Consider the following 15,000-nt stretch of genomic DNA (forward strand, 5'->3'; position numbering starts at 1 on the left):
CATTCTGGAGAAGGAAGAAATAGTGGCTTTACTAAAAGGTTCTGTAGTACCAAAGACACACACACACACACACACACACACACCACACACTCTCTCCCCCTCTCTCTGTCTCTCTCACACACACACACACACACACACACACACACACACACACACCACACACTCTCTCCCCCTCTCTCTGTCTCTCTCTCTCTCACACACACACACACACACACACACACACACACACACACCACACACACTCTCTCCCCCTCTCTCTCTTTCTCTCACACACACACACACACACACACACACACCACACACACACACACACAGAGGACCCTCTTATGTCCCATAGGAGGAAGCCTGAGACTCCCACCACCTGTTGAACAGGAAGTGGGCCTTGCGTGTCACTTCTTTTCTGTGAATTTGTAGGTCGGTCAGTGAGTCAGGGGGGAGGGCGGGATCATGTGTGTGTGTGTGTGTGTGTGTGTGTGTGTGTGTGTGTGCGCGTGCACATGTGTCTGTACAGAGCATGTATCCTGGCCAGAAAAGCATCCACCCCTGTTATCTGGTCTGGGAGTGTTGTTAGGCTGGTCTGACACTGTTGCTCATTCAGCTTGAATAGATACACTTACGTTCTCTGCTCCTGGAAGTGGCTCTGGATAAGAGCATCTGCTAAATGCATGTATTGTAAAGTACAGCACCAATGATGTGTTCTGCCCAGAAAATCACTCACCCCTGTGTTAAAGAAAGAGAAAGCGTATGGGAAAGGGTGGATTCTCTGTGGAAACTTCTCAGGTCGTCTTTGCTGAAGCAAAGAGAAAGTTAAAGGCCGTCCCTGCTTCTCCTGGAGTGTGAGAATCTGAGAGAGTACAGCCTCACACACGCGCCGTTTCCTCTCACCTGGCGGGTTATGGGAAGGGGAGCGGGGGAGTCTCATGCAGGCAGGGGTCGTGACCTCCGCACCTGTGAAACCCCCCCCGTCCTGGCTGCCTGCTGTTTGGGTATGAACAGAGCTGTGGTTTTCGGCTGCCGTTTCTGAAAGTGAAAGGGTTACGCGCCTGCCGGGACTGAAGGCATTGGGTTCTTCCCCCAGAACACACACACACACACACACACATACACACATACACACATACACACACTCACGCACACACGCACACACGCACACACGCACACACGCACGCACACACACACACCCTTAGCTAACCACTCATCTTATATCTGATATATCTACTCCTTACAGTCAAACTGCCAAAGACTACTCTACAGTGCTCTTTCCAAAAATCAATTAATGTTTACATTTATTCGTTTGGCATAAATGAAAATGAAGCACCCTGAATAAAATAAACTAGAAAAATGAGGGAATTGATGTAGCCGTGTATATGAGTCTTTATGTCAGATGCCAGAGACCTGGCCAGTCTGCCGTACAGGTGTGAGAGGTGTGAGGGCTGTGTGTGTGTGTGTGTGTGTGTGTGTGTGTGTGTGTGTGTGTGTGTGTGTGTGTGTGTGTGTGAGTGTGTGTGAGTGTCTCACCTGCTCTGTTTGTCTCTCAGGGCTGTGGTACTACCTGCGGGGCTGTGATCGGCCCTGTCTAACCCTCATCGGATCACCCAACTTCGGCTATCGCTCCGTTCATCGCGACCTGGAGGCCCAGATTGCCATAGTGACAGAGAACCAGGAGCTCCAGACTCAGCTACAAGAGGTAGGGCTGCGCCTGGTCAGGCAAGATTGTCTGTCTGTGAGTTTAATTGTGTGTGAGTTTGATTGTGCGAGAGATCTCTGTGAGGTGTGTATTGTGTGTGAGTTTGGTTGTGTATGAGTTCTCTGTGAGGTGTGTATTGCGTGTGAGGTCTCTGTGAGGTGTATATTGTGTGTGAGTTTGGTTGTGTGTGAGTTCTCTGTGAGGTGTGTATTGCGTGTGAGGTCTCTGTGAGGTGTGTATTGCGTGTGAGTTTGGTTGTGTGTGAGGTCTCTGTGAGGTGTGTATTGCGTGTGAGTTCTCTGTGGTGTGTATTGTGTGTGAGTTTGGTTGCGTGTGAGGTCTCTGTGAGGTGTGTATTGTGTGTGAGTTTGGTTGTGTGTGAGGTCTCTGTGAGGTGTGTATTGCGTGTGAGGTCTCTGTGAGGTGTGTATTGCGTGTGTGAGGTCTCTGTGAGGTGTGTATTGTGTGTGAGGTCTCTGTGAGGTGTGTATTGCGTGTGAGGTCTCTGTGAGGTGTGTATTGCGTGTGAGGTCTCTGTGAGGTGTGTATTGCGTGTGAGGTCTCTGTGAGGTGTGTATTGCGTGTGAGGTCTCTGTGAGGTGTGTATTGCGTGTGAGGTCTCTGTGAGGTGTGTATTGTGTGTGAGGTCTCTGTGAGGTGTGTATTGCGTGTGAGGTCTCTGTGAGGTGTGTATTGTGTGTGAGGTGTGTGTGAGTTTGCGGTATCTGTTCGGGTCCCGTCTCCACCCCGGATCTGCACCCCTGTCGCAGCGTGTGCTTGCTGTCTGGCCGTCTTCCAGGCGTCGTTCAAATGCTGGCGGTTTTTACCTGAAGCGCTCCCAGGAGCTGCCCGCCACGCTGCCTGGCCAGAGATTCACATGCCATCTTCTACATGCAAAGTCGCAGCTGGGTGGTGTGGGAAACCCCGCAGGACGCTGCGGTGTCTCCGGTCTAAAAGCCCTTTGTTCGCCGCTAGCGTGGCGCGGTGGAACAGGCTTGACCTGGTTATTCTCGTGCTCCGGCCGCGCTGGCGTCTCATTAAGGTTTGACGCAGGGCGCTTCAGTCTGTCCTTTCGGTGGCCTCTCTGTGCCTCCGTCAGGAAGAGGGACACAAAGGCTCTGTGTGTACTGCAAACAGCGGAGCCAAAATATCAGAGGGTCCTTTCGTTCCCGCTATGTGTAATCATTTACATCACATTACTGGCATTTAGTAGACGCCCTTACATCAGTTACAGTTTATTCGTTTATTTATTTTACAATGTCTTCCATTTATACAGCTGGGTATTTTTTTACTGAGGCAGCTGTGGGTTAAGTACCTTGCCCAAGGGTACAGCCACAGTGCACCAGTGGGGAAACAAACCGGCAACCTTTCGGTTACGAGTCCTGCTCCTTAACCACCATGCTACACTGCCGGCCGGTATAATGACACATGTGGACACGTGTGTAATTATTTATGTGGAGGCTGACGTCAGGGTATGTGCGTTGTGTTTGGAATGTGTCGTGTATCGCCTCGTGTTCCTTTAGCACTGTGTTTGACGCTGGTTCCTGTGTGGTTAACAGCGTCCGTTTCGTTTCACGCCACTTCATTAGATGTGCTTTGGTATGTATGTAAAGTCCTGTTCATGTAATGTAGCCTTTGACATGGTGGGTGTGTGTGTGTGTGTGTGTGAGAGAGAGAGGTGTAGTCAATACAACACTGTTTCTGCCCCCCACCCCCCAGCAAATGTGGTGTTGTCTGTGTGTGGCGTTGTGAGTCTGTGAGTACAGCGATCGCACCCACTGTGCTGAGAGGTCAGAGGTCAGAGGTCGGGGGTCAGGGGGTTAATCGGGTGTCCCTCCCCCTTTGCAGGAGCAGGAGATGCTGTATAAAAGGTCCTCAGAGGTTTCGAGCGCCACCTTCCTCCAGCCCGACCGCTACGTCAAGCTCTGGGTCAAGCTGGTCACTCCGCTCATCAAGAACTTCTTCTGAGCCTCCGCCGGCCCAAGGGAACCGAGCCAACGGAACCAGGTAGGAACAGACAGAACCGTCGCTCTGGCCCACAAGGCCTTGCGTCTGACCCACACAGCCTCCTGGAAGGGGCCGCCTAGGTGTCAGCAGATACACAGTCAGGGACGCTACACTGCAGGCGCTTAAAAATGCACACAGTCACTGTGGTTACCCCAGACCAGCCCCCGCCAGCCTCAGCACAGCACTGCGTCACACTCGCTGACCCTGGTACAGCTTTGCCAGTCTGACAGCTCATCTCTCTCTTTTTTTTCACTCCACCACCGAGGCAGCCCGCCTCCGCCTTTCGTTTCAGAAACAGCGTAATTAACGACTGCAGAGTTTCAGCTCCATTGTCTAAGGGATCATTTAAAAAAAAAAAAAAGCAGAAACGTGACTTCACATTTCGAGTGGCGTATCCACCTGCTCGGGGACCAGGCCAGCGCCAGCAGCGTGCCAGAGAGGAACGTTCACCACTGCCGGAGCGAGGATTGGCAGAATGCCGTTTGCCGTGCCATAAACGCGCCGGACACGCCCTTTCACATGAACCGGGCTGACCTGCCACTGTGCCCAAACCTCCGTCTCCTGAAGGGCCGGTTCTTACTCTTCAGGGAGGTGCAGTTTCTCAGTTAGGGCTTTTCGCTGGACGAGAGGGGCGAGGCCTGTGCTGGTGGCGTGTGTGCTGGGGGTGGGGCGGGGTCGCGGCGGCGGGCCGAACCGAAAGCGACCGCCCCAGGGGCCTCTCCCGGGAGGCTGACCGGTGACGGTGGGGGAAGGATGGCAGGTATCGTTATGCGTTCGGTGCTTCGCTGTTTTACAGCACACACTCTGAGTACGCCCCGTCTGCGCGGGGGGGTCACAGGGTCAAGGGTTACACAGAGTTCTGAGTACGCCCCGTCTGCGCGGGGGGGTCACAGGGTCAAGGGTTACACAGAGTTCTGAGTACACCCCGTCTGCGCGGGGGGGTCACAGGGTCAGGGGTTACACAGAGTTCTGAGTACGCCCCGTCTGCGCGGGGGGGTCACAGGGTCAAGGGTTACACAGAGTTCTGAGTACGCCCCGTCTGCGCGGGGGGGTCACAGGGTCAAGGGTTACACAGAGTTCTGAGTACGCCCCGTCTGCGCGGGGGGGTCACAGGGTCAAGGGTTACACAGAGTTCTGAGTACGCCCCGTCTGCGCGGGGGGGTCACAGGGTCAAGGGTTACACAGAGTTCTGAGTACGCCCTGTCTGCGCGGGGGGGTCACAGGGTCAAGGGTTATACAGAGTTCTGGGGCCTGAAGGGCCACGCGGAGAGGCGGTGTCGGTATCAAGTCTTTGGTGCGACTCGGCCAGGGATTGAGCCATATAACCTTCTGGGATCTGGGCAGAGATCGTAATAACAAGGCCGGATCTGTACAGTGTGTGCTGTACTTTGAGCGCTGATACAGTATGACACCTGAGGAGCTTAAAATAGTCCTGACCCTGAGGTGTTTTGTTGTTCTGTCTTGTGAGAACGCACAGGTCGTAACAATCTTGGACGGCATCCAGCTATTGCTCAGAAATGCTACTGAGCAGGAACTAAGCGGATAAGGACATTGTTGTAAACAGTGTACATGCGGGTCGGTCCTTTTATTTTGGTTGGCAGCCTACAAAGATGAATGTGTGTGGTGTGGTCACTTGGGGAAGCAAAGCATTCCTCTGGCTCTCTAAACAGAGATTCAGAGTTTCACTGATGCTAAGGTGCCCTCGGGGAGCGCAGCGCGATTGAGCTAATCAAACCGTTTTTCTGTTCCTCCTTCATGAGCGACTCATCGTTTTTTTTCCTGTGAAAAAAGAAACCTTTCTATAGAAGGGGGATCTGTTCCAGTCCCTGCTGTGAAGATTAGAGGGTCTCCCCTCTAATCTTCACCCCCGATGGTTACAGGGGTGTTTCCAACCCCTGGGAAACACCCCTGTAACCATCGGCATCCTAAACAGAATGCTCCTCAGGCCATGAGCCCCCAAACCCTAGATCCAGGGGTCTAGCCCGTCCTGTTTAAAAATGGTCAACGGTGTCCTCTCCCTCCAGCACCATCTGCCCACTGGCCCGTGGCTCGGCTCGTCCAAGTTCGACCTGATTTCTGTCGCTTTCGTTTGCCCTGTGATGCTGGGCCGTTTCTCTCTGTCACCGGCATAGAAATGCATGCAGCATTTCCACACCTGCTCCACGCGCCACACTCTACGTGATCCTGGTACACGCACACGTAGTGTGATGACCGTCGCTGTCACACACACACACACACACACACACACACTGTCACAGGACAGCTGCGGTTTTGGAGTGTGTACACTGAGCCTCAGTCCTTCCTGTAACTGACACACCTTCACCCCAGGTTACACCTGAGCCGACAGCGTCAGAATTCACAGGGGAAGGTGCTGGGGTTTTCAGGGATTTTTCTGTTTCGATTAAAACGCCTGGGAATAAAGTCAAAGGGGCACAGCTGCTAGACGACCAAACTGGCACGCTGAATTCTACTCTCTGCTGTCTGTGCCCGAGTGCAGCAGTGTGGCGTAGCGATAAGGAGCAGCAGTGTGGTGTAGCGGTAAGGAGCAGCAGTGTGGTGTAGCGGTAAGGAGCAGCAGTGTGGTGTAGCAGTAAGGAGCGGAGCAACAGTGTGGTGTAGCGGTAAGGAGCAGCAGTGTGATGTAGCAGTAAGGAGCTTAGCAGCAGTGTGGCGTAGCGATATGGAGCAGCAGTGTGGTGTAGCGGTAAGGAGCAGCAGTGTGGTGTAGCGGTAAGGAGCAGCAGTGTGGTGTAGCGGTAAGGAGCAGCAGTGTGGTGTAGTGGTAAGGAGTAGCAGTGTGGTGTAGCAGTAAGGAGCAGCAGTGTGGCGTAGCGGTAGGCAGCAGCAATTTGTTATAGCAGTAAGGAGCAGCAGTGTGGTGTAGCTGTAAGGAGCAGCAGTGTGGTGTAGTGGTAAGGAGCAGCAGTGTGGTGTAGTGGTAAGGAGCAGCAGTGTGGTGTAGCGGTAAGGAGCAGCAGTGTGGTGTAGTGGTAAGGAGCAGCAGTGTGGTGTAGCGGTAAGGAGCAGCAGTGTGGCGTAGTGGTAGGCAGCAGCAGTTTGTTGTAGCAGTAAGGAGCAGCAGTGTGGTGTAGCTGTAAGGAGCAGCAGTGTGGTGTAGTGGTAAGGAGCAGCAGTGTGGTGTAGTGGTAAGGAGCAGCAGTGTGGTGTAGTGGTAAGGAGCAGCAGTGTGGTGTAGCGGTAAGGAGCAGGGCAGCTGTGTGGTACATTGGTGTTATAGTTTTACACTATGTTAGCTACCCTGGACTCGGATAGCAGACGCTTTAATCCAGAGACACTGAAACAGCCTGTAACGAGGCCGCACGAACGCACAGGAACCCAAACGAGTTACACATCGCCATGGTAGCCGGAGACTGGAGGCCGCGCTCTCCGCAGAGAGAGTGTGCGCTCCGCAGTCTGCAGCTGAGAGACGCTGTCACAGGAAGATCGTCCCACCACAGGGGAACTCACAGCACCCTAAAACACAGCGCCTGTTGCATTAATGAGGATGGTAAAAAGGTCCCTGCTTTATGGTCCTTCCAGTGACCCCTCAGAGCAGGGACTGCTGAAAGACAGACTTTACATGCCACTGATCACAGCAACATAGTGCACTGAAACCAGCATTAAGGTGCTGAACTGGTGTTTGTGGAGACTTTGGCAAATGTTCATTGTCAGTAGTAAGACCCACCTGTAGCAAAAGGAGAAAAAATCATTCTGACCCCCAGAGTTTATCTTTTCCATACCCAGACTGCTGGGGGTTGTGTTGGGCAAGCCTGCCCCCTTGTGGATGTGATGCGAACAGCAGGCGGATTCTCGCTCCGTTTCCTCATTCCGCTCTCCGGGGAGCTTTGTGGCTTTGAAGGGCCTTAACGCGCAGCGGTAAGTCCCGGCCCTCGTGTTCGGTGGAAGGCGAGTCACTTCAGCGTTTCACTGTTTCCGCCGTTTCCAGTACGAGCGGATTTGCCTTTTGGCTCCCTGACTGTGGTTTACAATGACACGGCAGGGAGAAGCTCAGGGGTCGTTCTGCTTTTTGGCGATTCCAGCCTCACACTGAGCTCACTAAAAAACAGCCGTGTCCGTGGAGACGCACACACGTTGCGCGCGTTTTGCGAGGTGTCCGTGTGCGCAGCTGAAATGCGTGTGAGTGACAGAGAGTGACAGACAGCTCCCCGCCTTCTCCTTACTGGCGCTTTTTCATGATGCTTTGGACTCCAGTTTCTCATGACAAACGCCAGGTCGGAAAAAAGGCTAGAAAACATTCAGCTATCAGAAATGTCACTGAGCAGGAAATCAAAAGATGAAGGTGTGATGGCAGCTGGTCGTGCACAGGCGCCAGGGCAGGTGCCCGGGCCGGTGCCAGGTGGACAGCATCAGTGGCATTCAACAGTAGCAATTAATCCAGGAACAGGCCGCAGGAAGCACGGGGTCGGGGAGGGGAGTCTAAGTGCTGGGAAATGGTTTGTCTGTCTGCCAAACAGTGAGCTTGTTTGAGGGGGCAGAGGGGGAGGGGGAGGGGGGGCAGTATCCAGCCCTGTCCCACGGTTCCCCACCTCTCCCAGCATCCTCTGCGCACGGTCACTCATCACTACACTGGCCTCCCTCGCTACCTCTACATCACCTTCCTCAGACACAGCCATCAGAAGCAGTGTGGGCACAGAGGCAGTCACAGCCTTCACAGGCAGCTGCGGGTGGTAAGGAAGGGCGCAGACTACCAGAAGGTTCTTGGATCAAAACTTGGGTTGGACACAGCTTTTGCAGCCCTGAGTAAAGCACTTACCCTGAAGTGTTTCAGAAAGGACACCCAGCTGTGAGCATGGATGTCATTTATGCATGTGTAGATACAGTGTGTGTGTGCGAAGCATGTGAATGATATTAGTTATCATTGTCACATTGAATACTGAGCAGAATCTGTGCTCGGTGAAACTCCTTCCCTACAGGAGTCACACAGCAGGCTGTTGAGCTGCGTTCTCCTCTCTCTCCAGGCTGAAGGTCCAAGCGGAGGAGGGTCCAGAAGAGGGCGGGGTCGGTGCCCGGCGGGCGGAGGACGACGGAGCACCCCACTCTCTCGCCGTTAGTGACCGTCTCTGGGTCGTGTCGCTGCACTTCCACTTCCTGTTACAGTGTGCGGTTTACGTCAGCGCGCTCTCTCTTCGTGAGTGTGTCAGGTCTGCATGTTTCACCCTCCGCCTGTCCTGTGTTCCCCCCCCGCCCCTGCCGCTCTGTGGCCGAGTAAAGCTGGCTGAGTTCAGGCTGATGAAGGCAGGAACGCCCCCTGGTTGTGTTCGCTGGGGTCCTGGGACCAGCTCTCCCACTGCGGGCCGCTGTGCAGAGTCTCTCCCCTGCACCCCAGCCTCACGCCTTAAACAGCGGGGCGACTGTCACTGAGGCAGCGGCCTTCCCCCGCAGCCTCAGATCCCAGCCGAGGATTACAAGCTGGCAAAGACAGGGAAAGCTCACCAGACTGTGTCATACCCATGAGCTCACGGGAGGAAGGCACCATCTCGCAAGGACGGGTGGGTGGATCGTACCATTACTGTGCTGCAAAGTGTCATGTTTTACAGATGAGGTTCCAGAAGAAGACTCCAGAGTTCCACTCCCTCCTTTTCTCCTTCCCAGCCCCTCTAATCGTGTACAGTGTTTTTATTGTACAGCGTAACGTTTGTAAAATAACATAAAAGTTTTCAAATAAAGTAGACCATGTTGCAGTTCTGTTGTGTGACTGGCTGATGTCTTAAGTAGGAATGAGCCGTCAGTAAATGAAACCTTTAATTTTTTAGAGTGTGAAATTGTACCTTTTGAAACTGACAAACTTGTGTTTTCAGACTTGCTGTTTTGAATCAGTGTCAGGATGTCATATATGTATTTATGGTTAAATATTATGTTGTCACCATGATAGAGGCAGTATAAAAACCCATTTACTGCAGTATTAAATATAAAACACAGCTACATGTTCATTTCTAGCCCGACAGAGTTAAACAGCAAGTAGATTTGCAGTCTCACTGTACCGATGTCCTTTGTGTTACAAATTGTTCTTCTTTGCTGGAGATATTTTAAAAATTTCCTTTTATACGAAACCATAAAACGACAACATAGATGAGCTGAAGGTGAGCTGGCGCCAGACGGCGGGGATTTTTATTACTCAGAACATTGTGGAATGCTTCCGGAACGTTCTGCCCGTAGGTGCACGTGAGCGGCTGTGTTTACGTTCCGACACCCTTACACGTTATCACACCACAATCCAGGAAGGACACACGCCTTGGCAGTTACGAAGTCATTTCCATTACAAACAGAGAAATTTCTGTTTATTATTTCAGAAGGATGAGGAAGGAACCAACTAAACACAATATTTGACTTTTCAAACTGTGCAAATTCTACAGTTTCCCAGCCGGAGAGTTACTGTGATTACTCGTTGCACTCTACTGTTAACAATCATAAGCTTTCCTTAATGGTGTACTTGTTTATATGTACACTATAGACACTAAGATTATATACTTTGTACAGGTATAACGTACAGGTAATCCAGCAAGCGAAGCGATCCCTGTAACGTGTCCGTTCAGACCAGAGTCCCGTGGCACTTCTGCGCTTTGCATTCTGGGAAAGGGAAGACGTCAGGGATGACGTTCACCTCGGTGGTGAATGTTTGCACCGTGCCCATTGGTCCAGGAAAGGTGGCCTGTGGATGGAACAGGCAGGGGAAATATTTACAGCCTCACCTATTCTCACAGAGTCTGCAGGGCCACTACAACATCAGCGTGAGGAGCTGAGGACGTACCTCAATGAAGAACGCTCTCCAGCCAGCTTTGGGCACCGGCAGCTGCTTCATGTACACTCCGGGAGACTGTCAGGAGAAAGAAAAGCAGTGTAACACGGCTGCCATGGGTCACTCAGGCTGAGGCCACATGTGAAAGGCGCTATATAAATGCACTTGGGCGTCCGGGTGGGGTTGGGGTCCGAGCGGCAGACGACGTGTGGCTCACCGGGCTGGTGACGGAGGACGGCCGCCACAGCGTGGGCCGAAAGAGGAGGATGTCGGGGTGCCCTGGAACGGCGACGATCCAGCGGAAATCACGTCTGAGGGGGAAGGAGGGAAAGTGCTGTTTAAACACCCCCACACAGAGGAAGCCCCACCTCAATCTCTCAGCTGTGCGACACAAGCAGGAATCTCCGTTTCCCCATTCATTACATTCAGGAAACTTTCCAGATTTTGTCTTTATGTTTAGTAAACAGGAAAGTCAGCGGGGTGGGACAGGTTGGAAAGGCACGGGTTTGCATAGCCAATCAGCTGTAGGGGGAGGGTTAAGGGGCCGGACACAGAGAAGGGAACCGCCCTTGACGTCGGGGTTACGCTTACCCGCTCGTTTGAAACGTGCTGAGGTGATTTAACGATCAAAGTGAGTCAGGACCTCACTTTAACGTGCAGCAGGGCACCAGGTTGCTGCCTCCCCCGCTAGCTGACGAGCGGCAGCCGCCTGCTTTTCCCCGTCTCCCTCCTAACCGTGCCTCCGCTGACAGGCGAGGCCCCGAGACGCGAGTGTACAGACTCACCTGGTTGGGTCGGCGGTGTCAGTGTGGTAGGAGACCACCGAGAGGGGGGGAACATCAGTGTACAGGTAAATGGCTCCTGACTCCGCTGACTGCGAAGACAAGGGTTCGATCAGGACACGAAGGATTCAGGGGTTTCACGCCGATGGCTGTCTGCTGAACTCCCAGAGCATGCTGGGACAGCACATGGGATCTATTCTGACTCGAATAAGCATTGAATTTGCATTCTTACAACCCCACCTCCACGCTAAATCACACCAATGATGTCTGATTTAACACTCCTCCCCCTTCTCTCTTCCCCCTCCCCTATAAGAATTGCCTTTACATGATTTATCCTTTTATTGCATCTATCGATTAATTGTTTCAGTATATTACTACCAACATGGCACACAACAAGTGTCACTAGTTTTACCACCTTTGATCAGCCACTATCCTATTACCACCTTTGATCAGCCACTATCCTATACATATTTACTGGAAAGTCATTAACTTTATTCCTTGATACCTCCAGCACCCACAAACCATGTACAAACCACGCGATTCCCCCACCCATATCCCGATGTTCTCTGAAACAAAAAACTACATAACTAAATGAAACCAAATAAAGCAGAGGTAATTCTTTAGCTAATTCCCTCCCCTCCTATCCCACACTGAGGAGCACTGAGGAGTAAATCTCTGAGCCGGAGCTGGGGCTCCCTCTGCAGGCCACGGGCCACTTTGCAGTTTTGCTTACACCACGTTTGTGGATGTGAAAAAGACAGAGCATGTCCGTTCAGTTTGAGGGTTCGAGAGGCGGATCTGGTCTGAGAGCAGTGACAGGTGTTTCTCTCACACACCCGCGCCCGGAGGCCTTTGGTGAGAGTCAGAGCCGCGGCGTACCTGCGTCATGTTCCAGTGCATTGTGGGTCGTCCGTGGCCCAGCATGGTGCTGAGGTAGAAGGACTGAGCAGAGAGGAGCACGCTCATCCAGTGGCCCACGCACGAGTGCTCGGCGTTCGGCACCATCCTGCCGACAACGCCACCACAACGTCATAACCACATCACGGCAACGTCACCGCAGTGTCATCACAGCGTCACAACGACAACATCATAACGTCACAACAGCCTCATGGCCGTCAAAGGCTAGTGCTGGGTGCACACACTGCGGTTAGCTCCACAGCCAGTTTACTAACACACACACACACCTTCTCTCACACTCTCTCACACACACGCAGCTTGGCTCACACTCTCTCTCTCACACATACACACACACCTCTCACTCTCTCTCTCTCTCACACACACACACACATACTTCATTATAAACAGTGCATTCCCTGTTTAAAAAAGGCCATGGGACAGTAGCCATAACAGAGGTTTGTTGGTGTTGTTACCCACCTGTGCAGGAAGCCCCACACATATACACACACACACACCGTCTCTCACACTCTCTCACACACAAACCCCGTTGGTGCACATGAACACACCAGACTGAATTGTACTTGCCCTGGACAGAAGACTACAGTGGCTGCCGCTGTGCTTTGAACTGAAACACACACACACCTTCTCTCTCACAATCACCCACCTTCTCTCTCTCTCTCTCTCTCACACATACACATGTGTGATTATCTTGGCCTTACAGTAAAGGCACAGCTGGGCTCCTGGCCCTGGGTGTGTGAGGTAGTTAAACCTGCCTCAGCATGATGTCCCCCTGCAGCTGCTGGTAGTAGTAGTGTGAATCGTCCGGGAGGAAGAACTCGTCCCCCACGGTGGAGATCACCAGCTTGGGCTTGTCTCTGTAGCGCCTGCTGTAGGCTGGGGGGAGAAACAGCGCTTCAGAGCCAGGAATGGAACAACAGAGACTTTGCAGTCGAGCCTTTCACTCTTTTACTCTGTATTTTCCTGTGTGTGTGTGTGTGTGTGTGTGTGTGTGTGTGTGTGTGTGTGTGTGTGTGCGTGTGTGTGCGTGTGTGTGTGTAATGCTCTCACCTAGTGGGTCTATTAGTTTGGTCAGGAGGCCCATCTGAGAGGAGTCCAGGAGCTCGGTGATGTTCAGCTCATAGTAACTCCGAAAAGCAAAGCTCCACCCTCCATACGCCCGAAAATGGTGATGGAGACTCTGCAGTAACACAGAACACACACATGCACACACGCACACACACACAAAGCAAATTCATCTCCAACACAAAGCAAACCTAAGTCACCAGGGCTTTAGCTGGAATAGCTGCTAAACCCCACTGTAAAATCTTCCAGCACTTGATGTCTGTATGCTTTCACATTACCTTGTTTGGAGGGCAGTATGCAGGACTTCCTTAAATGGATCCCTTACAATCCTGACAAAATCTAAACTGGAGAGCCTGTCCCAGCTGACATCACACTGCCCGGCCCCGCCCCGGCCCTGCCCATCCCCGCCCACCCCACCCGGCCCCCGCCCCAGGCCCCGCCCCCGGTTACCGGTGTCATGTTCAGGAAGTCCAGCACGATGGGGGTGAAGGACACCACCCTGGGATCCACAGCGGCCGTCAGCCAGGCTGTCCACCCACGCTGCCCGGGGGACAAGGAGATGTTACTTTACATACACATTACATTACCTGCACCACATTACAGTACGTTACATTCATGACATTAAATTACCAGAGCGATTTCATCACTTACAATTTTTACTTATGTATTTACACAGCTGGATAGGTTACAGTTGTAGGTTAAGGATCTCACACAGGGGTAGAGCAGCAGTGCCCCAGAGGGGAATCCAAGCAGCAACCTTTTGGTTACGAGTCCTGCTCCTTAACCCGTATGCTACACTGCCGCCCGCCACTACACCACACTGCCTCTCCTTACCACTACACCACACTGCTGCTCCTTACCAGTGTATCACACTGCTGCTCCTTACCGCTACACCACACTGCTGCTCCTTACCACTATACCACACTGCTGCTCCTTACTGCTACACCACACTGCTGCTCCTTACAGCTACACCACACTGCTGCTCCTTACCACTATACCACACTGCTGCTCCTTACTGCTACACCACACTGCTGCTCCTTACCGCTACACCACACTGCTGCTCCTTACTGCTACACCACACTGCTGCTCCTTACCACTTCACCACACTGCTGCTCCGCTCCTTACCGCTACACCACACTGCTGCTCCTTACCGCTACACCACACTGCCTCTCCTTACCGCTACACCACACTGCTGCTCCTTATCGCTAAACCACACTGCTGCCCTGCTCCTTACCGCTACACCACATTGCTGCTCCTTACCAGTGTATCACACTGCCTCTCCTTACCGCTACACCACACTGCTGCTCCTTACCAGTGTATCACACTGCTGCTCCTTACCGCTACACCACACTGCCTCTCCTTACCGCTACACCACACTGCCGCTCCTTACCAGTGTATCACACTGCTGCTCCTTACCGCTACACCACACTGCTGCTCCTTACCGCTACACCACACTGCTGCTCCTTACTGCTACACCACACTGCTGCTCCTTACCGCTACACCACACTGCTGCTCCTTACCGCTACACCACACTACTGCTCCTTACCAGTGTATCACACTGCTTCCCACAATGCACCACATATGCACCAATATTTATATCATTTGGCTGAACCTGTTCACTCAGCTGACTGCACCAGCCCATCCCCATGGCATCAGGATCAGTGACTGTGAGTGGCCTTTCACCTTAGACGCCCCTGACACAGTGAATCTGTCGATGTGGCGTTTGCCTGCCGAGATCTTCAGGATGAAGTCGCTGACGGTGTCCATAGCTCGGACAGCGGCCTGCG

The 15,000-nt window shown here is 52.7% G+C and overlaps 2 protein-coding genes across 2 annotated transcripts in view; one reads left to right on the top strand and one right to left on the bottom strand.

Annotated features, from left to right (window-relative positions):
- LOC118787109 (CDP-diacylglycerol--glycerol-3-phosphate 3-phosphatidyltransferase, mitochondrial) overlaps positions 1-9,379 on the top strand; it is a 43,221-nt gene extending 33,842 nt beyond the window's left edge. The window contains exons 8-10 of the mRNA XM_036542542.1: positions 1,539-1,687; positions 3,536-3,694; positions 8,674-9,379. Of these exons, the coding sequence (XP_036398435.1) occupies positions 1,539-1,687; positions 3,536-3,655 (269 nt within the window). The 3' untranslated portion in view covers positions 3,656-3,694; positions 8,674-9,379. The remainder of the gene's footprint in view (positions 1-1,538; positions 1,688-3,535; positions 3,695-8,673) is intronic.
- Positions 9,380-9,806: 427 nt separating this feature from the next.
- Positions 9,807-15,000, bottom strand: part of LOC118790780 (autocrine proliferation repressor protein A-like) — a 9,577-nt gene continuing 4,383 nt past the window's right edge. Inside the window, exons 5-13 of the mRNA XM_036547820.1 lie at positions 14,897-14,995; positions 13,664-13,753; positions 13,199-13,328; positions 12,904-13,024; positions 12,113-12,239; positions 11,237-11,325; positions 10,669-10,762; positions 10,464-10,529; positions 9,807-10,364 (exon numbers count right to left, since the gene is read on the bottom strand). Of these exons, the coding sequence (XP_036403713.1) occupies positions 10,245-10,364; positions 10,464-10,529; positions 10,669-10,762; positions 11,237-11,325; positions 12,113-12,239; positions 12,904-13,024; positions 13,199-13,328; positions 13,664-13,753; positions 14,897-14,995 (936 nt within the window). The 3' untranslated portion in view covers positions 9,807-10,244. The remainder of the gene's footprint in view (positions 10,365-10,463; positions 10,530-10,668; positions 10,763-11,236; positions 11,326-12,112; positions 12,240-12,903; positions 13,025-13,198; positions 13,329-13,663; positions 13,754-14,896; positions 14,996-15,000) is intronic.

Source organism: Megalops cyprinoides, chromosome 1 (genome assembly GCF_013368585.1).
Source record: "Megalops cyprinoides isolate fMegCyp1 chromosome 1, fMegCyp1.pri, whole genome shotgun sequence".
Classification (NCBI taxonomy): domain Eukaryota; kingdom Metazoa; phylum Chordata; class Actinopteri; order Elopiformes; family Megalopidae; genus Megalops; species Megalops cyprinoides.